This window comes from Bombyx mori, chromosome 12 (genome assembly GCF_030269925.1).
Source record: "Bombyx mori chromosome 12, ASM3026992v2".
NCBI classification, from domain to species: Eukaryota; Metazoa; Arthropoda; class Insecta; order Lepidoptera; family Bombycidae; genus Bombyx; species Bombyx mori.
The window spans coordinates 15,194,271-15,216,194 of record NC_085118.1 but is presented as its reverse complement, the minus strand read 5'-3'; the positions used below and the strand labels follow the sequence as shown (position 1 = coordinate 15,216,194).

The following is a 21,924-nucleotide window of genomic DNA, read 5'->3' as shown; positions in this document are numbered from 1 at the left end:
AAAACTAAGTGTATTCTGATTTTTTTTATGGTAAAATCATTTTCAATAAAATGTTTTGAGCAAATAGTACTCGTCTTTGTCTCCAGTTTCCTCTACCTGTCACGTCAATCCATTGTTCCATGGCGTTAGGTTCTTTAGGAAACCTAAAATTTTTAATTTACTGCATAAGTCAAATAGCATTTTACTTAGATTTTAATACGTCTTAGACAATATAGTAAATATCCGTAAATGAGAGATCTACATGTCCCTTTATATTATACCTTCATATTAATTCAGTGATAATAATTCAATAATAATAATACATATTTATTTTACTCAAAATACGTCTCACTAAGAATATACTAGGTATCATTAATTAAATATAAAATAATGCAAAAATTATCCATGTCAAATGTAAATATGTATAGTCGAGAATTCTGTCGATGATTTTATTTCACCACATGGTCACCTCACTATCGACAAACTAGCGCCGTGCACCACGGCCAATCAGGGCAAAGGCCGAAATTTCAAAGATTGAAGTGTAGAGAACGCAATGCATGTAGTACATTGGAAGCTGACTTGGTCATTGCGTTCATTGGGCGAATACACATCGCGCAATGTATGCTATTTATAACTTGCTGCAATAATATTGTTAATGTTTGGAATTTCATAATGCTCAGTATATTTTTATGTTTTAGACAAATAATATTGTAATTAAATGGTAATTTCGACTTACCGATCGAAAGATATACCTCCTCGCTCTATACTTGAGGTCTGACTTTTTGTTTTACAAGTTATAATTGCACAACACGGCACTATAAAGCGGAGATCTGTTCGCCAAAGTAGTCCGAAGCGCACTAAACGCGGTGAATGAAAGAATCGGTCGAGTTATGTTTGTACAATCATAACTGTGGCACGCTTGCCCCGCCTACATTACCATTCCAACCTTATTTATCTATTCCGTGATTTTTATATAACGTTTTTTAAAAATTGTATCTAAAATACCTTTTTTGAAAAATATTATGTAATTATTAAGTTTTTAAATTAATATAGAACCTGATAATAATATATATAAGAATTATAATAATAGTCTTTTGAGTCAATTTTGTTAGTGTTCGTTGCAGTAAGCTTTTCTTATGGGAAAATTGGTTTGAATGTCTCATTACAATAGGCAATTTCAAATAGCTTGGGGTGTATTCGTTAAATTTTATTTGCCGTCCTAACTTGGTTAATCAAAATAATATGTGACATTTACATGACAGACTTTTTGTTGGGAGCGCGAGAAGCGAAGTTGTGTGAATTGTTTTATTTTGTCTATTTAGTGTTTTTTCAGGATTAATTATGTAATAGCGGTGGTTTATTGACTGTTTAGTATCTGTGAAAGTGTCCAAATGTGAGTAAATGAAACAAAGCCACTGGGCGTAGTTTCTCGAGAACCACTAAAAAGTCTACCGAAATCACCATTTTACTGAGATAATTCCTACCTCATTTCATTCACACCGTTTCATCTCATATCATCTTATTGCATTTCATTTTATTTAATTTCATGCCAATTGATTAATGTTTCAAATTAAACAACTCAATTTCATTTCACTTTGTATTAAGATTTTTCATAAAATAAAAAATTAAACATTAGGCTGTATGGTATGAATCTTAATATACCGTTACCTTTCCAGTTGGAAAAATAGAGCTTCAACTTTACATGACATTAACGCTGTCAAGCACTTTTATTTGTTAATTTGATAAAACTATTTACAAAGCTACAGAAAGGATTAAAATTACATCTAGAGCATTTCAAAATAGATCTAATAAAGACTTTTAGTACCTTCGTTTAAATATAATATTAATCACCATGAGTTGTTTCGAAAACATAAGCATGCCGAGCTGTGTTTGGTTCGAAAGCGGTGAGAAACGAAACATTATGGCATCAATATTAGCGGGACTGCTGGTAAGTTAGATGATTCATTATTATTTTGTCATTGTATACTCTCAATATAATTCAACAACAAAATATTTGGTAAATGCACGTAGGTAGTTTTGTTTTTTAAACGTATGGAATACCTGATTTATAATAATGCCATGTGATTTCTGTAAATACTTTGCTTTTTTCACGTAATTTACTTGTATCTCTCATAAGGCTTCGCTGATAACATGACTGTTGTCTGAAATTCTAATGTCATATAAAATAGATAACAATAATTCTAAATACGTTAGATTCTGATCTCTAGAACAAAAAAATGTTTTCTTCTATTGACCTCTGGTCTGCCTGGAATTTATACATAGCAAATCGGTACAATAAATATACAATTAATCAATTTTTTTGGAGAAATCTATGGACAGAATCATATCTAAATTGCCATTATTGGTTTTTACTAGACTTAATTTTTTTTAAATATCAGATTGTTGAAGAAATCACTTTTAGAATACAAAAACAGTTAATTAAAGCGTTTTAATCAAAGCATTTTTGGGTAGGCCTTGGCTACATCACCATCCAATTGGTATCTGGAAGTTACTGGTCCCTACAAACAAACAACTTTTCGGGTTAAAGATATTTTTTATTCTCAAAAGAATTACATAAATTCACTTAAATGAGAACAATAAAATAGTTATAATTAATTTAGATCGTGCAGTACATGACAATAATTTATGGTAACAACATGCGGTGCTATGACAATATATTTAACAAAAACTATAAAGATTATTATTTTCTTAAAATGTATAAAGAGGGTAGATTACCACAGAAGCAAGGTAAGTACAACGATCGCCTCGACCAGCCGCCGGCCGCTCGGTGGCGGGTAGATATTGACGCCACAAGGAGCTAGTTCGCATGGATGTGGCATTGGTAAAATATTTGCAGGTTGTTAGTTTCGTTGTTTTTTCATTTCATGGTTTAATTATTATTTGTTTATTATTTGTTTTGATACATTGTATGATTTTATGTGTATTGCATGATTGAGTTTTGTGTAAGTATGTAGAATTAAGATTAACAAATAATATTATGTAGTATGTTTACAATAGTTTTCTTAGGTTTATTGTAAGGTATTTTTTAACTTGTGAGAACAATGTGTACACCCTTATCGATAGACTTCAGGACGCACTTGAGCTCATCAAACTTTCCCAGCTTAACAATGCTGCGTACATTGGCGTAGAGAAAGTTGAGAGATGGGTAGAACGTTTCAATTTGTGAGTAGTCGTTTGTAATCTGGTATGATATGTTCTCAATTTGTAAGATTCCTATTCTGGTGCTAGATTGTTTGTTGCCGGCGCAGAGTTTTTTGGTAAGGATTCTACTATTGCTGGTTCTCCTTTTACATATTTAATAGAAATATTAGTTTCGCCATTCGAAATTCGATTTTCAAGTTCTTGTTTCAGGATTTGTAAGGTTTCTCTCTGATATGGAGTTTGATCACTGTATATCTTGACGTTAGCAGCTGCCATGTTATTTCGGTTTCTAAGTATAACTTTAACAGTGTCCTCTGATTTAAAAATAGCTTTAATGGGGCGGATTTTGTCATGTTGATATTTTCCTAGACGGTGTATGTTTTCAGGTTCAGGACACTTACTTGAGGCCATTTTAGTAAGTTTTATTATTTCTTTTCTGTCATATTCCAATCTTTCCATAGCATTTTCAGAGGTGGCTTCTATGATACCGCATACGATTATATTTTTTGCTCGCTGACTACGTTCTTGACATTCGGCAATCATCTTGTTATAGTTCACGCGATTCATGGACGCAGATTCTTGTGTATGCAACGATTTAAACTTAAGTCCTTCCACTTCTTTTTCAAGAAGTTCAATAATTTTATTTCCCAATATACTGGTAGACGTCATCACGTTTGACACATCCACCTTCAATTTTTCCTGTTCGATGATGATGGATTCAATATTGTTACATATTTTATCAACTTGCCCTTTCATAGCACTGACATCTTGGTACAACTTGTTTATATTCTCAGTTTGGGCAACACTACTTGACGCCGTAAAAGACATCATTTCTGCCATCTGTTTCTTCACATCTAAGATTTCTTTCATGACACAATCGTTGCTATTAGATGACCTTCGTTTGTTTCTAAATGTAATTTTTGGAGTATCAAAATCGGGAGTTACCGATGGGTTTGGTTGAGATTCTCCATACGTTTGAGACACGCCGCCTCCATTCGGTGAGCGTAGTACGGTCATTGTAGATCCGTGGCTCAATTAGTGACTTTGTTGTAAGGTGCACGAAGAGGTCAGGCGAATTTGTAGTCACTGCTTAAACTGTTATGGTCGAAATTGTAATAGTAGTGGTTTTAAAAGAAGTTAAATAAATTTTATTTTTCTCGCACTGCACTTCACGGTAAATTGTAATCAACAGCATATGTTGCTTGAGTTTAAAATGGTTTGTCAGTGAAATGAATGTTTTTGGAAAGATCGCTAACACGTCTGTACTGCACGGATGCACGGAGCAAAAAAAAAAAAAAAAAATTTGAATTCCACTAAAAGAGACATTCTACTATTGAACTTGGAAAGTGGGATAAGCATAAGTAACATGAATAGGTAAAATGCTAATGTCAGGTATGCAATGGTCCATCAACAGTATTTATTTAGGGATATTTTGAAATATTGCAGACTTCATCTTGCTAAACAATGTTGTTCTTAGATGGAGCATAATGTTATTAACTATTTTTGTTTCAGTTTTTCGCAGGATGGTGGTTTATAATTGATGCGGCTTCTGTATACCCAGGGGATCTGCCTAATGCAGCTCATGTATGTGGAGTGATGGCCACCCTGTCAATGATAATGGTCAATTCGGTGTCAAATGCACAGGTAAACCAATGTTTAATCAGCGTATAAGATAATTGCTTGTATTGGTGAATTAAATACCTAAATCTTAATATTAAGTGTTGTCCTATTATTATTATGTCATCCTATTATTATTATTTAGTGATTAGTGTCCCTGAATGCAGTGTTGAAGGTTGCAGGTTTGATTAATTCATTGAGCAAACATTTGTTTCATAATATACAATATTGTTCGTTCTTGTCTCATTGTAAAAAAATATTATGTGATATAAAAGCATGTATATGGTTATGTCTATGGGTCCCAAAGACAGGGAATGTTAGTTTGGAGCCTTTGCTACTTGTCCTCTGCTATTATTACTATTATTATTTAGGTTATTGACTTAAGATTACTTTAGGTTTTATCATTAGATTAAAAAAAAAAATAGGCCTGAAAAAGATCTATAAAACATTCATGGAAGGCCAGCTACTTCTTCTCTAAATGAATTCCACGAAACCTGATAAGGTGACAATCATTTTAGGAATGTTCAGGTCATCACACCACTCTATATACTAATAATGGCCCTTGTAACTTTCAGTGTGCACAACAGACAGAGACACACAATATCTTTTTGACATTATTTTAGTATTTGATCTAAAAATATTGCTGTGATCTGTCAATGAGACATCTGTACATTACATATTATTATCTATGGTCTCACGTCCTTATGGATCCATCAGATCCAATAATCCTTGCATTAGACACCTTTAGTTCCGTACTCGTCAAAACTCGGCAAAGAGTTTGACGTGCAACGTAACCCTTGCATCAGCCAGCTGAGTTTCTCGCCGCATCATTGCAGCGGGTCATCATTAATATCTCAACAATAAAAAAATCTAAGGCCAAAATCTATATATGGATGTAAATATGAATGAAACAGTTTCTGAGAAAGCCACCATAACTATTTCAGGTTCGTGGAGAAACATACACAGGTGGTTGCATGGGACCGCGTGGTGCCAGACTTTGGCTCTTCCTTGGATTCGTTGTTGGTTTTGCGTCCCTCATTGCTGCCTGCTGGATACTCTTTGCGAACTATGTTAATGCTAGTAAGTTTTCTATAAATATATCGATGCAACCTTATGCACAATTTTACAGTTCACCTTATATGGTTACTCGAACATCTAAATATCACAATGCAAGTGTCTGAGATAGCCATTTTTATAATTTTTTATTATTGCTTAGATGGGTGGACGAGCTCACAGCCCACCTGGTGTTGAGTGGTTACCGGAGCCCATAGACATCTACAACATAAATGCGCCACCTACCTTGAGATATAAGTTCTAAGATCTCAGTGTAGTTACAACGGCTGCCCTACCCTTCAGACCAAAACGCATTACTGCTTCACGGCAGAAACAGGCAGGGCGGTGGTACCTACCCGCGCGGACTCACAAGAGGTCCTAAACCACCAGTAAAACATGACTATTGCCACATGCATATACTGCCCATTGCTTATTGAATATTTAGTCACCTTTACATAGAGGACGCGATGAAGTAGTACAATTCTAAGATAACAATACAGTCAAAACCGTTTACTGCGACATCGTTTAATACAACATGCCGGTTATAATAACCAAGAACAAAGGTCCCGGCTGAATGCCATATGACCACCTTATTAAAAATATTGCTTTCTACGACATTGGTAATAACGACATACCTCATAAAACGACCACATTTAACTAATATTTTGGAGAATTAGATCTGTTAGAACGACCGGCTAAGCTGTATTGTAAACAATTTGAATAGGTATCCACATTTGTCTTCAATGGCTTTTAAAATCAGGAAAGAAAACAATAGGATTTAGTTTAGTGTAGGGTCTTTTCTAATTCTTAGAAACAAAACACGTGCATGCGGTAGTCAAAGCCCACTTCATATCTCTTCAGTTAGTTTGTTACTTATCTATACACAAGACGCACCAAAACTTTGTGGAGTTATTCGTGAAACTTTCAAAATCTCGCAAAGAAAAAGAAAACAAATTAATATTGAAGAAAAATCGCGTATTATGTAAATATATTTTTCCAATAATTCCCTATCGATTTGTTTGTACTTGCACGATACACATTAAACATCACCGGTTGTTACGACTATCGGTTTTTACGACTGAATATGAGCAGTCCCTTCGATGTCGTTATAACAGATTTTGACTGTATTTTTATTTTGAAATTATAGTGACTTGAATGGCAGGTATGTGGTTATTATCATTGTGTTAATTTTTAGGTTCCTCCAAACACGCCTGGCCTGGAGTGGGTTTGTTCATGCAAAATGCCTTCATTTTCGCTGGATCTCTCGTGTTTAAGTTCGGACGCACTGAGGATCTTTGGTCTTAAGCTTAAAATCTACATAGTAAAAGTAATATTATTTAATTAAAAAATACTCCCAACTTGTATCTGTTATTATTAATCGCTTCCTAATAATAAAATGAGGTGACTTTGTTTTTATTAGTTTGTAATTAAATTTTCTATAATAAACTATATGATTCCATTATGTGTTGTAGTAAATTTGTTTTCAGTTATCGCTGACCATGTATCACGAATGTGATGTATTCCTCCTTTTATATATATATTTACTTAAATTCATTATTTATTGAATTTTGGATTGGGTTTTCATATAAATAATAACTTTTTTTAACAATCACAAGAGAATCAAATAGGTTCCAAATTTTAGGTTTATTGGTAGATCTACTAACAATAGACACAGGGCTGCATAAATTAAGAGATTAGGTTGAAGTCCTAAATGTACTATGACGCCTGTCCCATCCGTTGCTCAGAATGACTGGTGAACAGATATAGACAGAGTATGGCTATATAACAGCAAATCGCAAATCTTAGGCAGTGAACACTTACCTTAATAAAAGAATGAAAAAATTTCGTTACATTTTTGATGAGTTAAGGATAAGAAAATAATATTTCTGTTTTATCCATAAATAAATATATTCAGCATAATATTATACTGCAGTTTTAAGGAGTATGAAATTCCGAAGTAGCAAGGTGTTGCAATGTGGAAAGAAATTGTGAAAATAAATTATTGTAATCGTTTATTATTTAATAAATTACAAATATTATGGCGTGCTATATATTTTAAAATAACTTTGGTTTAAGCTTTTTGGTATAAAGTAAAACTAGATAAATAAAATTTTATTTCAAGTTTGCATTATCATAGTCGGTGTTGCCTTATTAAAAATGTACAACTGTTTTACTAATAAGATAAAAATTTTGGTTAATAATTCGATTACATGTCTTAAACGATAATGTATATTCGTATTAACAATGATTAGTTTTAATTTTAATTGTGCAATGTATATTTCTGTTAATAAATTTGCATGTTTGCAACACATTTAATTATGGGTCGTATTTTTTTTTATATTAAAAATAATCTAAAACAGGTTAATTTTTAGCGCCATATTTCATTAAGTACCTAAAAAATAATTATTGTCTCGCTGATAAAGTCAATTTACTTTATAAAGCACTTAATTAACATTAGAAACTACAATTCTTAAAAGTTGTAAAGTTTGTATGACAACTTTTTAATTACTATGCGTCTCAAATATTAAACCTTTTAAAAAAGGTTAAATGTTTTCGTAGTGACGTGGTAAAAAAACGTAATTTTCAAATTATTTAAGTCTGTCCATTTGTTACAGCTAAACTTGAATATTAATACTATACCGATTAAAAAATCGAACGTAAATGTATTCTATAAGCAGTGTTTCGAATTTGATTTGTAGCTTAGAAATCGAAAAGCAGTAGTTAATTTTGAATAATGGTCAATCAACGTGGATTACATTGCTGAGGGTTATCCGAAACTCGCTTGTTTGGTGATTTTTAAGTTTACATTAATTCATAGTGAAAACAACTTAGTGTTTTGAATCGCATAGTATATCTAAAATTTAAGCTGACAATTATTCTTTATCAGCTAAGGTAAATAGTTGGCGTCACCGTTCAGACAACTCCTTCCCCCACTTCCATTGGGTAGGCACAGCTGTCCGGCGTTGCAGTTACCGTTTCTCTGCGAGCAAACGTTGGCAGCCCCGGGACACTCGCTCGGCGCGTTGGCAACACCGTATAACCGTATCGTCGATCTTGGAATGTCTATTTGCCCTCTCGCCTGGGTTATTGTGTCTATGATTTCGATTTTCAATCTGAAAATTAATTCAAATGGCTTTAGGTTAACCTTAACGGTGCTTAGGTAACTAAACTATACGTTACTGCAAAGTAAGACTGATAATTGAAGACATGAGTGGATGAAGGGGTTAAGTACAATTTTTAAGATTTTTACATTGAATGAAGGTGTTATGTGCCTATAAACCATATTAGATATTAAAAGTTTAAAGGCTATATTTAGAAATTGCATGTGATTAAGGAGTTATGTACGAAGAAAAATTAGGTACAAATAACAAAAGCTTGTTGCCCGTTTTCTCAAAATTTACAAATTGTATCATCCCCTTCATCCACTCATTTCTTCAATTGAATCCTTTGTATTAATAGATATTTGTAACAATATTCGTAATTCAAGACGTAATTTTATTGGTACTTTAAAAAAAAATGCAATCCCGCTCTATAAACCGTAAATTTATATCTTTTTATGTGCAAAAAAAAATTAATTAGAAAAATATAGCTTTCGACTCACGTTCTCCAATCGCTCCAGTACAATTTGTCTCCGTTGATGGCGAGGCCGAAGGGGTACCTGCAGTTCTCCGCAATAGTCTCGATTTGCCGACTGTGTAGGTCAATGCACTTAATGACCTGGAGGCCCGCGTCCGCGAAGCAAACTCGATCTCTCGACCAGTCGATGGCCACAGAGTTTGGAAGCTTCACATCTGGGCTACCGAGGAGGACTGATCTTTCCGTGCCGTCCATGTTCGCCCACTCGATCTTAGGATTGCTTCGATTCCAGTCAGTCCAGAAGATTTTCCTTTAAAAAATAGTTTACAATTGGTATTCTAAATGTTTTTAAGGTAAGTAGCGGCTTGGCTCTGCCCTTGGCATTGCTGAAGTCCATGGGCGACGGTAACCACACACGTTCCGGTAGGCCGTATGCTCGTCTGCCTACTAGGCCAATAAAAAAAATGTTTTTTAAAAGCCTAAGGCTACCTGAAAATTATGTATTTAATAATGCACGCAATAAAACCATTAAAAGTCAGTTGACCCCCGGCGATCTCCCTGTATTTACGAATTACCAACGTATTAGAATATGTTACTTTCAGCATATAATGAATTTCCGTAAGGTAGGGTCTGCATAGAAATAAATTTAAATTCAAATTTTTACTGGTGGTAGGACCTCTTGTGAGTCCGCGCGGGTGGGTACCGCCGCCACCTTGCCTATTTCTGCCGTGAAGCAGTAATGCGAACTTATATCTCAAGGTGGGTGGCGCATTTACGTCGTAGATGTCTATGGGCTTCAGTAACCACTTAACACCAGGTGGGCTGTGAGCTCGTCCACCCATCTAGGCAATAAAAAAAAGTTTCTAGATTTTTAAATTTTAGATACTTACCCTCTTTGAGGATGTACGGCGATGCCCCTCGGATTAGAAATGTTCTGTACCGAGAACAAGACTTTTCTAACTTTTGTGTCTAAATTGGCAACTTCAATAGTGAGCTTCTTAGAATCTGTCCAAAATATGTTTCTAGCCGACCAGTCTATTGCCAAACCTTCCGGAGATATGATGCCTGAAAACAATTATAAGTATCTGTTAAATATGCCATTTCATTACTTCATTTTGTCGTTCAAATGTATTAATGTAATGAAATTTACCAGTGTTCAGGAATTGTTCAAATTCTGATCCGTCGTATCCAGCTCGTTTGATGTTATTGCTGACAACATCGCCCCAGTAGATTTTTCCAGAGAAACAATCGACGCTCACGGAAACTGCCACTTGGGAAATGCCGCTGTTAATCGGAGTTGCAAACTCCCTCGGTGAATACTTGAACGGGACGCGGTAGATTGAAGTTCCATCACTTGTCACTAAAAAGTTACCCGGCGGCTGAGGTTTCGCAACGCAGAAAGTGCCGTTACCCTCGTATGCATTATTGCATTCACATTCGTAACCTTCAATGTTCTTTATGCACGAAGCGTGAGGACTGCACATGTAAGGATCAGTTCTGCAGTTGATTTCCTGACTGCAGTTGTAGCCGTCGCCCAGATAGCCCTCTTGGCACACGCACTGGTAAGTATTATCAGCTGGCACGCAGCTCGCGTACGGACTGCAGTCGTTGACTAGGTCACACGAGAGTGGGGTCTGGACGCATTGGGATATGCCTTCGCCGTTAAAGCCCTCGTCGCAATGGCAGTAACTGATTTCAATGGTGGCATCGTACAAGCACGAGGCGTGCTCAGCACACAGCGCGCCATTACACAATTGACCGTCAGGGATGCAAGCTTCATTTTGGTCCTTTTTAAATCCTTCGATGCACTGACAAGTGTATTCGTTTGTGGCAGTATCGGGACGGCATTCAGCGTTGTATTCACAGTCCGAGTTGTTTGTACAACTGAAATTCGGACGGCAGACGTAGCCGTCTCCGTGGTAACCGGTATTGCAGACGCATAGAAGTTCCGCAGTTGGCGTTTCCGTACAATGAGCGTTGGCTGCACAATTGCAGCTGGTTCCGGTTTGCTCGATGCATTCGTATCCATCGCCCACGTAGCCTTCAGGGCAAACGCAGTGTCCGAGGAACTGATCGCTCTCAGCATCCGTTGAGTATTGATGTGGGTCCGCTATACAAGCAGCGTTTGGTGGGCAGTCACTGTCGCTATCGCACCTGACTAGAATAAGATAATATCATTATTTTTATACATACGTAGCATAAGTAGACTTGAAATAATGAACAAATATATATTCCTAACCTAACACATAATAATATCTTTGTTAAAAAAAACTTATCATCCTATAAAAAAAACTTACTTGAAGTGTCATTGTTATCGGTGATAGGGGTCGGCACGTCGCCTGTATCAACACGACACAGATCGTTGTTTCTCTCATCTTTGAAACTGTAGTAGCCTTGGGGGCACGTGCAGCCGTAATAGTCGCAGTTAGGCAACACGAATGTTTCGTTATATTCCGATTCGTAGTTAGGCGCCGTGGTTGTCTCTGGAGGTCTTTCAGTGCAGCCGGAGCCTTCGTAACATCCGCGCTCATCGACTTCATAGCACTGTTGCCCGTTACCAGTGTAACCGGGTCTGCACACGCATATCGGTTCTTCTCCATTGTTCTCTAAACAGTCCGCGTTCACATCGCAACTCAGACTTTGGCATCGAGATATAGACAACGGTGAACATTCGATTCCGTTGCCAATGAATCCAGTTTTGCATCGACATTGAAAGTCTCCTTCCCCGTTGTTGCAGTCAGCGTTTGGATCGCAGTTATGTGTTCCGGCTGCGCATTCATCAATGTCGACACAGGTCAGCACATCGTCAACATAAATCTTGTTAAATCCTTTATTACAAACGCAGCTAAAGGAATCACCTTGGACGACACACGTGCTGTACGAACCGCAAGTGTTACGACCTTCGATACAGGGATCTTCTTGGCCTAGCGGTACAATCTTGTTGCTCGTTCCGTATCTTACTATATTGTTCTTCGTTTCATAACCTAAATAGTTTTTGGTGACTTTAAGAGTGGATGGAATTGTGTCATCGGCTGAGGGAGGCGCGTATCGACACGCCCTATAGGTGATGGTCTGGGACACTCTTTGTTCGTACGTTTCTCCTGTGATCTTATTTGTGAACGTTCGACTAGAATCGGAACGAATAAGTCCCGGTTCGACAATGGTATATTGCTCTTCAAAGTCTCCAATGTCTAGTTTGATTCCGGATAAAATAACCGGCACAGAGCCACGTACATCAGCGTCTAAAGTTATTTGGTCGAAAACATCGTGACCTAAGTATTCTTGGTTTACGGTAACCCTGTCACCGGTTTTCGGGAACCAAATGTCAACGCTGTGGTTGAAAAGCGAGCCTGTTAATTGGTATCCGTTTTTGGCCGTGGAAGATGGCTTCGCAAACAGCCAGCCAACTACGCTGCCCATGATGTTTAGCAACTGCAAACTGCTTCCGAGGACTGGTGGAGTAAGAGACAGTGCCGTGTAAGCTCTCCCGTCAGCAACTACAACGTAAGACTGGATATCCACATCATTTAGGTGCACGTCATTCAGAACTCCATTCAGTTTTCCGTGTACTCTCAGAGGTACGTCGTTTTTAATGCATGATTTTCCGTTCCCGTAGAATCCTTCGCTGCATTGACAGCAGATGCCGGCCTGGTAGTCTACGCATCTCGCTTGCATGTGGCATACGCTGGGACCGCTCTGGGCGCACGTTTTGGACTCTTCCGCAATTTCAATTTCGGTCTCATTGTATTCATCAGGAACAGCGATGTTTGAGTCGCGAGGTATAGTGCCAACACGGAAGACGTATTTTCCAGGCTCGTGTGTGTTTGTCCATCTGGAAAGTACGAGAAAAAATTGTAATGCTCAAGCGTCAGCAGTAATTTTACACTCAATTACTACCTACTTTGTCGGGTCCACGTAACCGGCATCGAGTTGCCAAAACAATTACAGTAAAGTAAATTCATTAAACTAAAAACTATAATGTCCAAGGTAATTATATGGTACATGTTAAGTTATAAGTAATAAATAAGTTAGCTGCTTCGTGGATAAAACAAACAGTTGGTACCGACTAGAGCGATTCTCGAAAAACCGAATATTTTTAGTTTTATCAAAATCCGTCTTGTATTTCCTTTCAGCGCTATTTCTTATTCCATTTTCACGCGATAAATACGCCTTCTATTCACTACTTTGGTCAAACAGACAGCTTATGTTGAACAAACACATGGTAAATATAGTAGTACCTAAAGATTTTTTTTAGATTTAACAGGAATTTTATCGATGCCTGCTCTTACACACCCTTCGCTGTAAGAGCACGCATTTGCACGTATCATTAAAATTTACTTACGATATAATATTTCTGATTTGATGACTGCCCGAGCCACGAAGGGTGAAGACGCGGCCGTCCTCCGCCACGAAACCAGCTTGGGCTTTAGCGTCCGGCAGCGACAGTGCATCCGTCTCTTTCTGAATCCACTGGATCTCTCTCTCCGGATATAGTAGCTCAACAAAACTTTCCGTTCCATTACTGATCACAGCGACTTGGTAACTGTTCTTTCTGTCGTGTAAAGTGCTTGTGTAAGTGACGTCCAGCCAAGTTGTTATGAAGACACTCGTTGGTCGGAAGTCATAGTAATCGTGAAAGTTGTTCTGCACGCTTTCTTCAGCCTTTGATAGGATGTGAGATTCGTTGGTCTCTCTGTAGTAGATTGCTCCTTCGTCGGTGGTGTCGACGTTGGAGTAGAACGCCGCTATTGCTGGGTATGGCAGTGGGAATTCCGTGTTGATAAATTGAGGGAGATCGGCGCGGAACGTTAGCACGCCGTGGTTGTTCACCTGTAAGTTAAGATTATTTCAATCAAACTGCCATAATGAGGTATGAAACATTGTGACTTAGATTCATTGGGCCCATCGGATGCATTTTTCCTACCTACTCTGGTAACTAGTACCTAACCTCGAGCGGTTATTCTAGATTCACCGAGATAGTAGGTGAGCCTCTTTCCTCCCGATCCACTAACGGTGCTTTTAGATATCTCAAGCACTGGTCATCGTTCTCGTCAAACCCGTTGCTAGTAGGTGAGCTCACGGGGCTCAAACCGGAGTGTTGCTAACACTGGCCCTAGCAAGAGCAGTACTTCGCAGAATCTCCCACCGGATTGGAAACGCGACCCACTGAGAAGATCCGGCGAGAAACTCAGTGGGCTGTGTCTATGAGGTAATTTAAGCGATCAAAACAATATTTATGGGCATCGGTGTTGCACGTTTCGATAAGATGGGGTCTATTTGTATCTTCTGTACGATGCCAAGACAGCTCGTATAGCCAATATCATAATATAATATGTTATTAATCATAAAATTTTTTATCCACAAACCGCCTTGCATACGTTAGTGTGGTTGGCTGACCGTTGACTTGTAAGAAAATGTTTTTTATGTAATAATTTATTTCAAATCGGAGACCCGGAATCCCGGAGAGAGGGATACCGTTATCAATTTTATGTGCCGGCCCCAAATTCACAAATCTCGGACTGTTCCAACAAAGAAGACTTAACCCTATTGTATCATCCAGTGGTTGTAAATGAGGAATTGTTTTGCTTTACAATATTTTACTTACGTTATCGTATTATGGAATTTCATTATAAATTCAATAATTAGTCAATCGAATTTATCGCTATCAGAATTCTAAATTTGCAAAAAATACAATGTTTTAATTTAAATTTGTCTATTATTATCTTCATAGATATGAAGGTCATAGCACGAGATAACGAATTTGTTCATAAATTGCTTATTTTGTTAGCGCTTCTTGTCTCGGTTGCGTTATATAAAAGTTTGACCCCACGTTTGATAAACCTTTAGAGCGATTAGGTATTGTTTCTAAAGGTCTCTGACACACGTCTAAAACACGATAACATTCCTAAAATCGTTCAAATCGTAGTTATTGTCAACCATGTTTAACATCGGATAATTATTTGCAATTGAGTGCCAAAAGTGTTTTGATGTTACTGGGGCCCAATAATAACCGGGTGGGTCGTGAAAGCAGTCCCTCATCTTGAGACATGAGGTCGATGTCTCAAATGTAGAGTATAACAGCAGCTTTGTTGCAAAAATAGTCATGATTGCGGTGCTTACCCGTGCGGACTTATAATACCCGTAAGAGCTAAGTTAACTAGTAAGTGAGTGTGTCCAAGGACTTCAGAAACCGTACAGTATTAAAAAATAACATATTTTGCACCCACATTAATCCTTTAAGTTTAAATTAGAAGTTACTTTAATTACAATCTTTTTTCTCGTGATCTTTTTGGAATCTGTTACGGACTCGCGAAATCCCGACAAAAACAATATATTCAATCACGAATATACAATTCGAATGAGCTCTCATTAAAATAGGATTTAAATAACAAATACAGAGCGGTCAATGAACCTCGTGGTCGATATGCACCCGCGTATCAGTTCGTACTAATATGCAACATGCATGCCCTAACTGATAACATTTCGCAGATATTGTTTTGTTACTGACATTTTTTCCACACTGTCATTTATTTTTTTTTTATTTCCCGAAAAAGATAAGGAATTTTTGAACTTGTATTTACCCATGCTATTTAAATTAGTGTTCAAATAATCAATTTTGCTTTTGCCAGTGTATCTTACGTGATAATAAAATATTATGTGCTTATCTGATTTAAAGAAATGTAAATTGCGAAGTTTGCGCGCCAATCGTGAAGATTCTGTACGTGCGCCATTATTTGGGATCAAAATAAAACACGTATTCGTTTGTAAATAACAGCTTTTTGCTAAATGCTTACGTTACAACGTAAATGCGCCACCCACCTCGAGATATAAGTTCTAAGGTCTCAGTACAGTTACAGCGGCTACCCCACCCTTCGAACCGAAACGCATTACTGTTTCACGGCGGAAATAGGCGGGGTGGTGGTACCTACCCGCGCGGACTTCCAAGAGGTCCTACCACCAGTGATTACGCAAATTATAATTTTGCGGGCTTGATGTTTATTAGTTACACGATATTATTCCTTCACCGTGGAAGTGTTAAGCACGTACATATTTCATTAGAAAAATTGGTATCCGCCTGCGGGATTCGAACACCGGTGCATCCCTACATACAAATGCACCGGACGTCTTATCCTTTAGGCCACGACGACCTCAAAATAATATTGTCTATTTGTTTGTTCCGGCTGATCTTTGAAACGCCTGAACCGATTTTGAAGGGACTTTCACTGCTCGATAGCTCAGGTTTTAAGGAGTAACTAAATCAACGTTTGTTTCACCAAAATAATCAGGTTGCAATTGCAAATTAAATGCGAATGAAATCGCGGGACACATCGAATACAGATAAAGCCAAAGCAAAGAGTGGGAGAGGTTAGCTAAAGCGCTAATAAAACACATCGATTAACGAAACATAAGCATCCTGCGTTTTAATCACTGTTGAATGTGTAACAAGACTACAAGATTTTGATAGGTGATTTTAAATATTACTAGAGGTCCCGCAGTAGTCGAAATTCGACTATAATTAATTGGAATTGTAAGTTTGTACAATATTATGATTGTATTTTATACTTCTGTAATCACAAATTTCGCCAAGACAACACTATATAAAATATTAACAAAGACAAACCATTTTCTATTCTCAATTTGACAACAGACGTCAAGAACAAAAGTTTGACAATAAATAGTATGCATGCATGTGTGCGTCAAATACATGGTCTGTAGTGTGTGTAATGTTTTCTTTATTGAATTAATGTATATTTTATGCATTATTAAAAAAAAAATAGCATTATGCACTTCTTCTCTATATTCTCTATAAGTGTGGAAAATTTCATACTCCTCCGTCCGCGCAATTTTCGTAAAAAGGGATACAAAGTTTTTGCTTCACGTATTAATATATAGATTATAATCTTTTTTACAGATCTAGAGTGATGTCGTTTTAAGTTAATTGACATCTTTTATATTTAAACATTACCATTACATTAACCGAGTTTAAAAAAATTAGGAGATAGTTATTCATTTCGACTTTTTTTTGTGCGCTACATTAGAACTTTTTTTTACGCGAACCGATTTTGATGTAATCTTTCTATTTTAAAGTTGATACTTTCATTAACTGTTTGAGACATTGTGATGCTATTATTTTAATTTTTTGAAGACAGTTTTAGTTGTTAATATTGTCTTTTATTTTATTTTCAGGGTCAGGTAATAGATACCATTACTTTCTCGATGGTGCGATCCTTCGCAAGTTGTAAGATCTTCATCTAATTTCTAACACAAACACATTTTTTTCTGAATATTTAGCTATAGGTACCTAATATTTTTAGTTGTAAAAAGGCGTGATGTACATTCGTATGTGTTGGTGCAGTCATGCGACAGAAATAAAGGAAAGATAAATAATAATAAAAGAGGAGCTACATCGTTTAAGTAATAAAAAACCATCTCTTTTTTATTGCTTAGTTGGGTGGACGGGCTCACAGCCCACCTGGTGTTAAGTGGTTACTGGAGCCCATAGACATATACAACGTAAATGCCACCACCCATCTTGAGATTTAAGTTTTAAGGTTTTAAGTATAGTTATAGCGGCTGCCCCACCCTCCAAACCGAAACGCATTACTGCTTCACGGCAGAAAATAGGCAGGGTGGTGATACCTACCCGCGCGGACTCACAAGAGATCCCACCACCAGTAAAACTGTTCAACAAAAAAACAATCTTAATTCAAACGTCCGGACGTTATTTGTCAAATAATTAGCAAAACGTGTTGTTCGTAAAGATCTTTACATTGTAATCAGTTAATGGTAATGAACAAAGCGATAATTATTGACGGGGTCAACGGACCTAGTTAAGAATTATATGATATTATAATATATGATATAGTAAACGTAACTAATACGCTATATATTTAAAAAAAAAATCGAATAGAGTAGTGGACTAAATGAGGATAAGTTCAAATATGGTCAGTGATATTACGCGTGCCTCACATTTGAGAAGTTGCATGATTAAAATCGGCAACGTTTTCTAATACTTAAATAATGAATCCACTTCAAATAATTTTAAGTCCAAGAATTAACAGCTTATCAAACCAAATCAAATCAAATCAAAAAAAAATTATTCTACATAACTGAAAGTACATACTTGTTGAACGTCAAAAAGAACTACCGTCAATTCACAAAAACTAGCCTCCCTCCTGAGAAGAACTGGCAAGAAACTCAGCGGGCATATTGTCTTTTTTTTTTTTTTTAATATTAGATAAAAAAAATTTTAATATTAATTAATCACTTTCACTTTGATTTATCTCTTCCAGGCAACCTAAATAAATGACTGTACATTAAGAGCCATAATTGTAATTTGCATACTACCTATTTGATTTGATTGTAACTATACTTGAGACCTTAGAACTTATATCTCAAGGTGGGTGGCGCGTTTACGTTGTAGGTGTCTATGTGCTCCAGTAACTATTTAACACCAGGTGGGCTGTGAGCTCGCCCATCTAAGCAATAAAAAAAATTTGCTAACACTGGGCCTAGCAAGAGCAGTGCTTCGCTGAATCTACCACCGGATCGGAATCGCGACCCACTGAGAACACCCGGAGAGAAACACAGTGGGTTTTGTCTATGGGTTAGTTCGCTCGTCGAGCTCTTCGTCATAATTACCGAGTTCGACGAGGACGGTGACCGGTGCTTGGAGAGCTTAAAAGCACCGAGAGAATTGCTGCAGAAATTTCTATTTGTGTGGTGTGGCCTCACTGTACTGTACCAGTTATATTTACATTGTTAATGACATGGGGGTTCCATGGGGGGTTCCATTTACGTCACTAGCAGATGATTATGAGGTGTATGATCGAATAAAGAACTTCTTCAGTGCTAGTCTCGATTTCTAGTCTCCATAAATAGAAATGACTCTTAATATAGTTGAGTAAAACAACATTCAAAAAACTTTTTGTAAAAAGTTTTACTAAGTCCTTTGATAGTATATTCCAAAATGATATTAATCAATAATTTTGATAGTTTATTTAAATTTTAATGTTAATCAATAAATAAAAACGTTTTAATTTATTATAATAGCTAAAGTAATGAAATTTATGTATAATTATTTAATAATTGAATTCATTTTTGCTTATTGTGAAACTATAATAATTATACGAATTCGTACATTTAATGACTGTGTTTTTAGTAAGATCCCTTTACATGTTTAACAATAAAAAAAAGGTTACTCAAAAATTTCGGTAAGACAACGCTACAATTAATTCATCAAAACCCATTAATAACGAATTGTTAATCAGAATGAACAATGAAAAAAAAAAAAAACTCACAAAAACTGTCTCGTAGGTTTCATCGTAGAATACGATAGGGACGTTCAGAGTGACTTCCGGCGATGGGACTTCCGATCCCCTGGGCAACCTCTGGTCCAACTCCGGCCCATAAGGGTAGAACTGGTCCCGGGTAATCGCGACGGCGCACGTGGCCAACGCGAGCAAACCAGCGCACGTCCACATGACTCGACTCTCTGACCAAAACTGGAGCAGGAATCGTAAATACGAAACTAGAATAATAATATGGACATAATATTTTAAGACGCTCTACTGTTATTTTCATTTGTTAATTGTTTATTTGGAACTCGAGGGTTTTCGTTAATAACGCCCATTAAATGGTAATTACACTCTGAGTAGGAACTAATAGTATAAAGTTATTAGAATTTAGTTCGAAAAGCAATTAAATGGAGCCTGTTTGTTTAATCTTAGTTATCAAATGTGAGTTCCGGAGTTAAATCATGAATGTAAAAATGAAATGTTAAAAACTGATAATCGTGAGCAATATACGTTCGTATATGGCCAAAAGATCTTGCAGTATCTTAATGCTACAGTTTTTATTATTACGCACGCGACCCTAAAGCCTGGAATACGCATGCTACCTAGCTGCAAGCAAGCATGCTTTTCTGGCAGCATGTGTATTCGAGGCCTATATTTCGATGGGAGAATGTGCCCACTGCCCTGAATGTTGCCTGCTTGAATGCTTGCTTCAATGTTGCCTACCTGAATGCCTGGTGTTGATTGTTTACCGAAGTACATTGACATCGAGAACGTAAATGCTATCACCCACCTTGCGACATTAGTTCTAAGTCTCAGCTCTACATCGGCTGTCCAGAACACTCAACTGCTTCATGGCAGAAATAAGCACAGTGGTGGTACCAGCCCGTGCGGGCTCACAAAACCAGTATTTACTAAAGAAACTATGGCTGTGTGACCTCGGCTTTCATGAGCTGCCACCTCCTGCTACCATAATATGATCCGTTCTGTATCTGTATCCTGTTTTGAAACATAATTGTACTCTGAGTACTGGTAGTAAGATGGCTTAAGTCGACACAGGTCACGCTGATCACGACTACCCTCTCTATTGCCTTGAAGCAGGTGTAATGCATTCAGAGATGGGGCAGCTGAGACTATGGCCCTAAAATCCTTGGGCCCGCGATCTGCTCTCAACACCTGCAGATCGTTGAGTCTTACATACCCCCTAAGCGCGGGGACATCGTAGGAGGTATGGCCCCCGGCGCGAAGAAAAAAAAAAAAAACGTTGACTAGGTTTCAACTTCTGACAGCGCTGAAGGTTGTGGTATTCAGAGTTTGGGCAGTGGCACGTGCGTCTCTGTGATTCTGTCTGTACAGAGGATTAACTTTGTTGAGAGTATTTGCTGGTGCCCGAACATGAGCTACGATCCATTAAGGAGACAAGAAAGATCGGCTCCAGTTTGCGCCCTGTCTGGAGTCTGCGATTTCTTACGACAAGAACGTATTTAGATGTTGTTGCATGTAGTTAAATGGTTTAAAAATCTAGGATATTCTTTCCGTGAAATGCTCATAACTTAATGGTCTTCGTCTTTTTAGTTACATACAACATTTTTAGATACAAGGCGTGAGATCTAAAATATTGCTCAGTCATAGAGAAGCTATTTAAAAGATTTGAAAAAATCTTTATACCAACTATCAAGCACGAACTATTTTACATTTTTAACCCAAATCCAAACCGTATCCCGAATATAAACAATGTCACAAGAGCGTTATCTATGCCAAGTTTGTGTAGTTTGTTTGTTCGTCCTCATATTGATGCCCTTAATAACAGAACGTAGATTACATTCATTTACGGGTAGATTTTTTTTGCTTTCGATTGCGGGCCTCAAGTTATCGATATGAATCTTCCTTTTTTTTTACCTATGCTGATAGCCTTGGGAGGCTATTTCAGCTTCTCCTTGACGTGTACGGTGAGCTCACGGGGCTCTACCCGGGGGTGTTGCCTTAGCAAGAGTACCTAATGCTTCGCAGAATCTATCACCGGGTCGGAAACGCGATCGACTAAGAAGATCCGGCGAGAAACTCAGTGGGCTGTGTCTATGGTTTAATTCACTCGTCGCGCCCTTCGTCGCAAGCGACGGGTTCGACGAGGACGGTGACCGGTATTAGATTCTTGTCATCATACAACGCAAGATATTTGATAGGTGCCTGAATCTCGCTTACGAAATTTTCAAGATAAGCTTGCATATTATATACAAGCTAC

General features: G+C 37.3%; 2 protein-coding genes across 3 annotated transcripts; one reads left to right on the top strand and one right to left on the bottom strand.

Moving 5' to 3' along the window:
- Positions 1-1,222: 1,222 nt before the first annotated feature.
- On the top strand, positions 1,223-7,273 carry LOC101743072 (transmembrane protein 50A). Its single transcript, XM_004924676.4, has 4 exons — positions 1,223-1,927; positions 4,654-4,785; positions 5,703-5,838; positions 7,007-7,273. The coding sequence occupies exons 1-4, from the start codon at positions 1,832-1,834 to the stop codon at positions 7,114-7,116; spliced, it is 474 nt and encodes a 157-aa protein (XP_004924733.1). The 5' UTR covers positions 1,223-1,831; the 3' UTR covers positions 7,117-7,273.
- Positions 7,274-7,806: 533 nt separating this feature from the next.
- On the bottom strand, positions 7,807-19,915 carry Ldlr (low density lipoprotein receptor). 2 transcript variants are annotated; one of them, XM_012689105.4, is made up of 7 exons: positions 19,689-19,915; positions 13,730-14,217; positions 11,685-13,219; positions 10,538-11,545; positions 10,278-10,452; positions 9,413-9,697; positions 7,807-8,924 (listed from the first exon to the last, which is right to left on the bottom strand). In XM_012689105.4, the coding sequence occupies exons 1-7, from the start codon at positions 19,869-19,871 to the stop codon at positions 8,699-8,701; spliced, it is 3,900 nt and encodes a 1,299-aa protein (XP_012544559.3). In that variant the 5' UTR covers positions 19,872-19,915; the 3' UTR covers positions 7,807-8,698.
- Between the last annotated feature and the right edge of the window lie 2,009 nt (positions 19,916-21,924).

What these genes read in the sequence shown, in the direction of transcription:
- LOC101743072 (XM_004924676.4), top strand. Translation starts at nt 1,832, where the DNA reads ATGAGTTGTTTCGAAAACATAAGCATGCCGAGCTGTGTTTGGTTCGAA. An exon ending in ATTCGGTGTCAAATGCACAG is followed by an intron (nt 4,786 to 5,702) that starts GTAAACCAATGT and finishes TAACTATTTCAG; the next exon opens with GTTCGTGGAGAAACATACAC. An exon ending in TGCGAACTATGTTAATGCTA is followed by an intron (nt 5,839 to 7,006) that starts GTAAGTTTTCTA and finishes GTTAATTTTTAG; the next exon opens with GTTCCTCCAAACACGCCTGG.
- Ldlr (XM_012689105.4), bottom strand. Translation starts at nt 19,871, where the DNA reads ATGTGGACGTGCGCTGGTTTGCTCGCGTTGGCCACGTGCGCCGTCGCG. An exon ending in CAAATCAGAAATATTATATC is followed by an intron (nt 13,220 to 13,729) that starts GTAAGTAAATTT and finishes CGTACTTTCCAG; the next exon opens with ATGGACAAACACACACGAGC. An exon ending in GCCGTACATCCTCAAAGAGG is followed by an intron (nt 9,698 to 10,277) that starts GTAAGTATCTAA and finishes TATTTTTTAAAG; the next exon opens with GAAAATCTTCTGGACTGACT.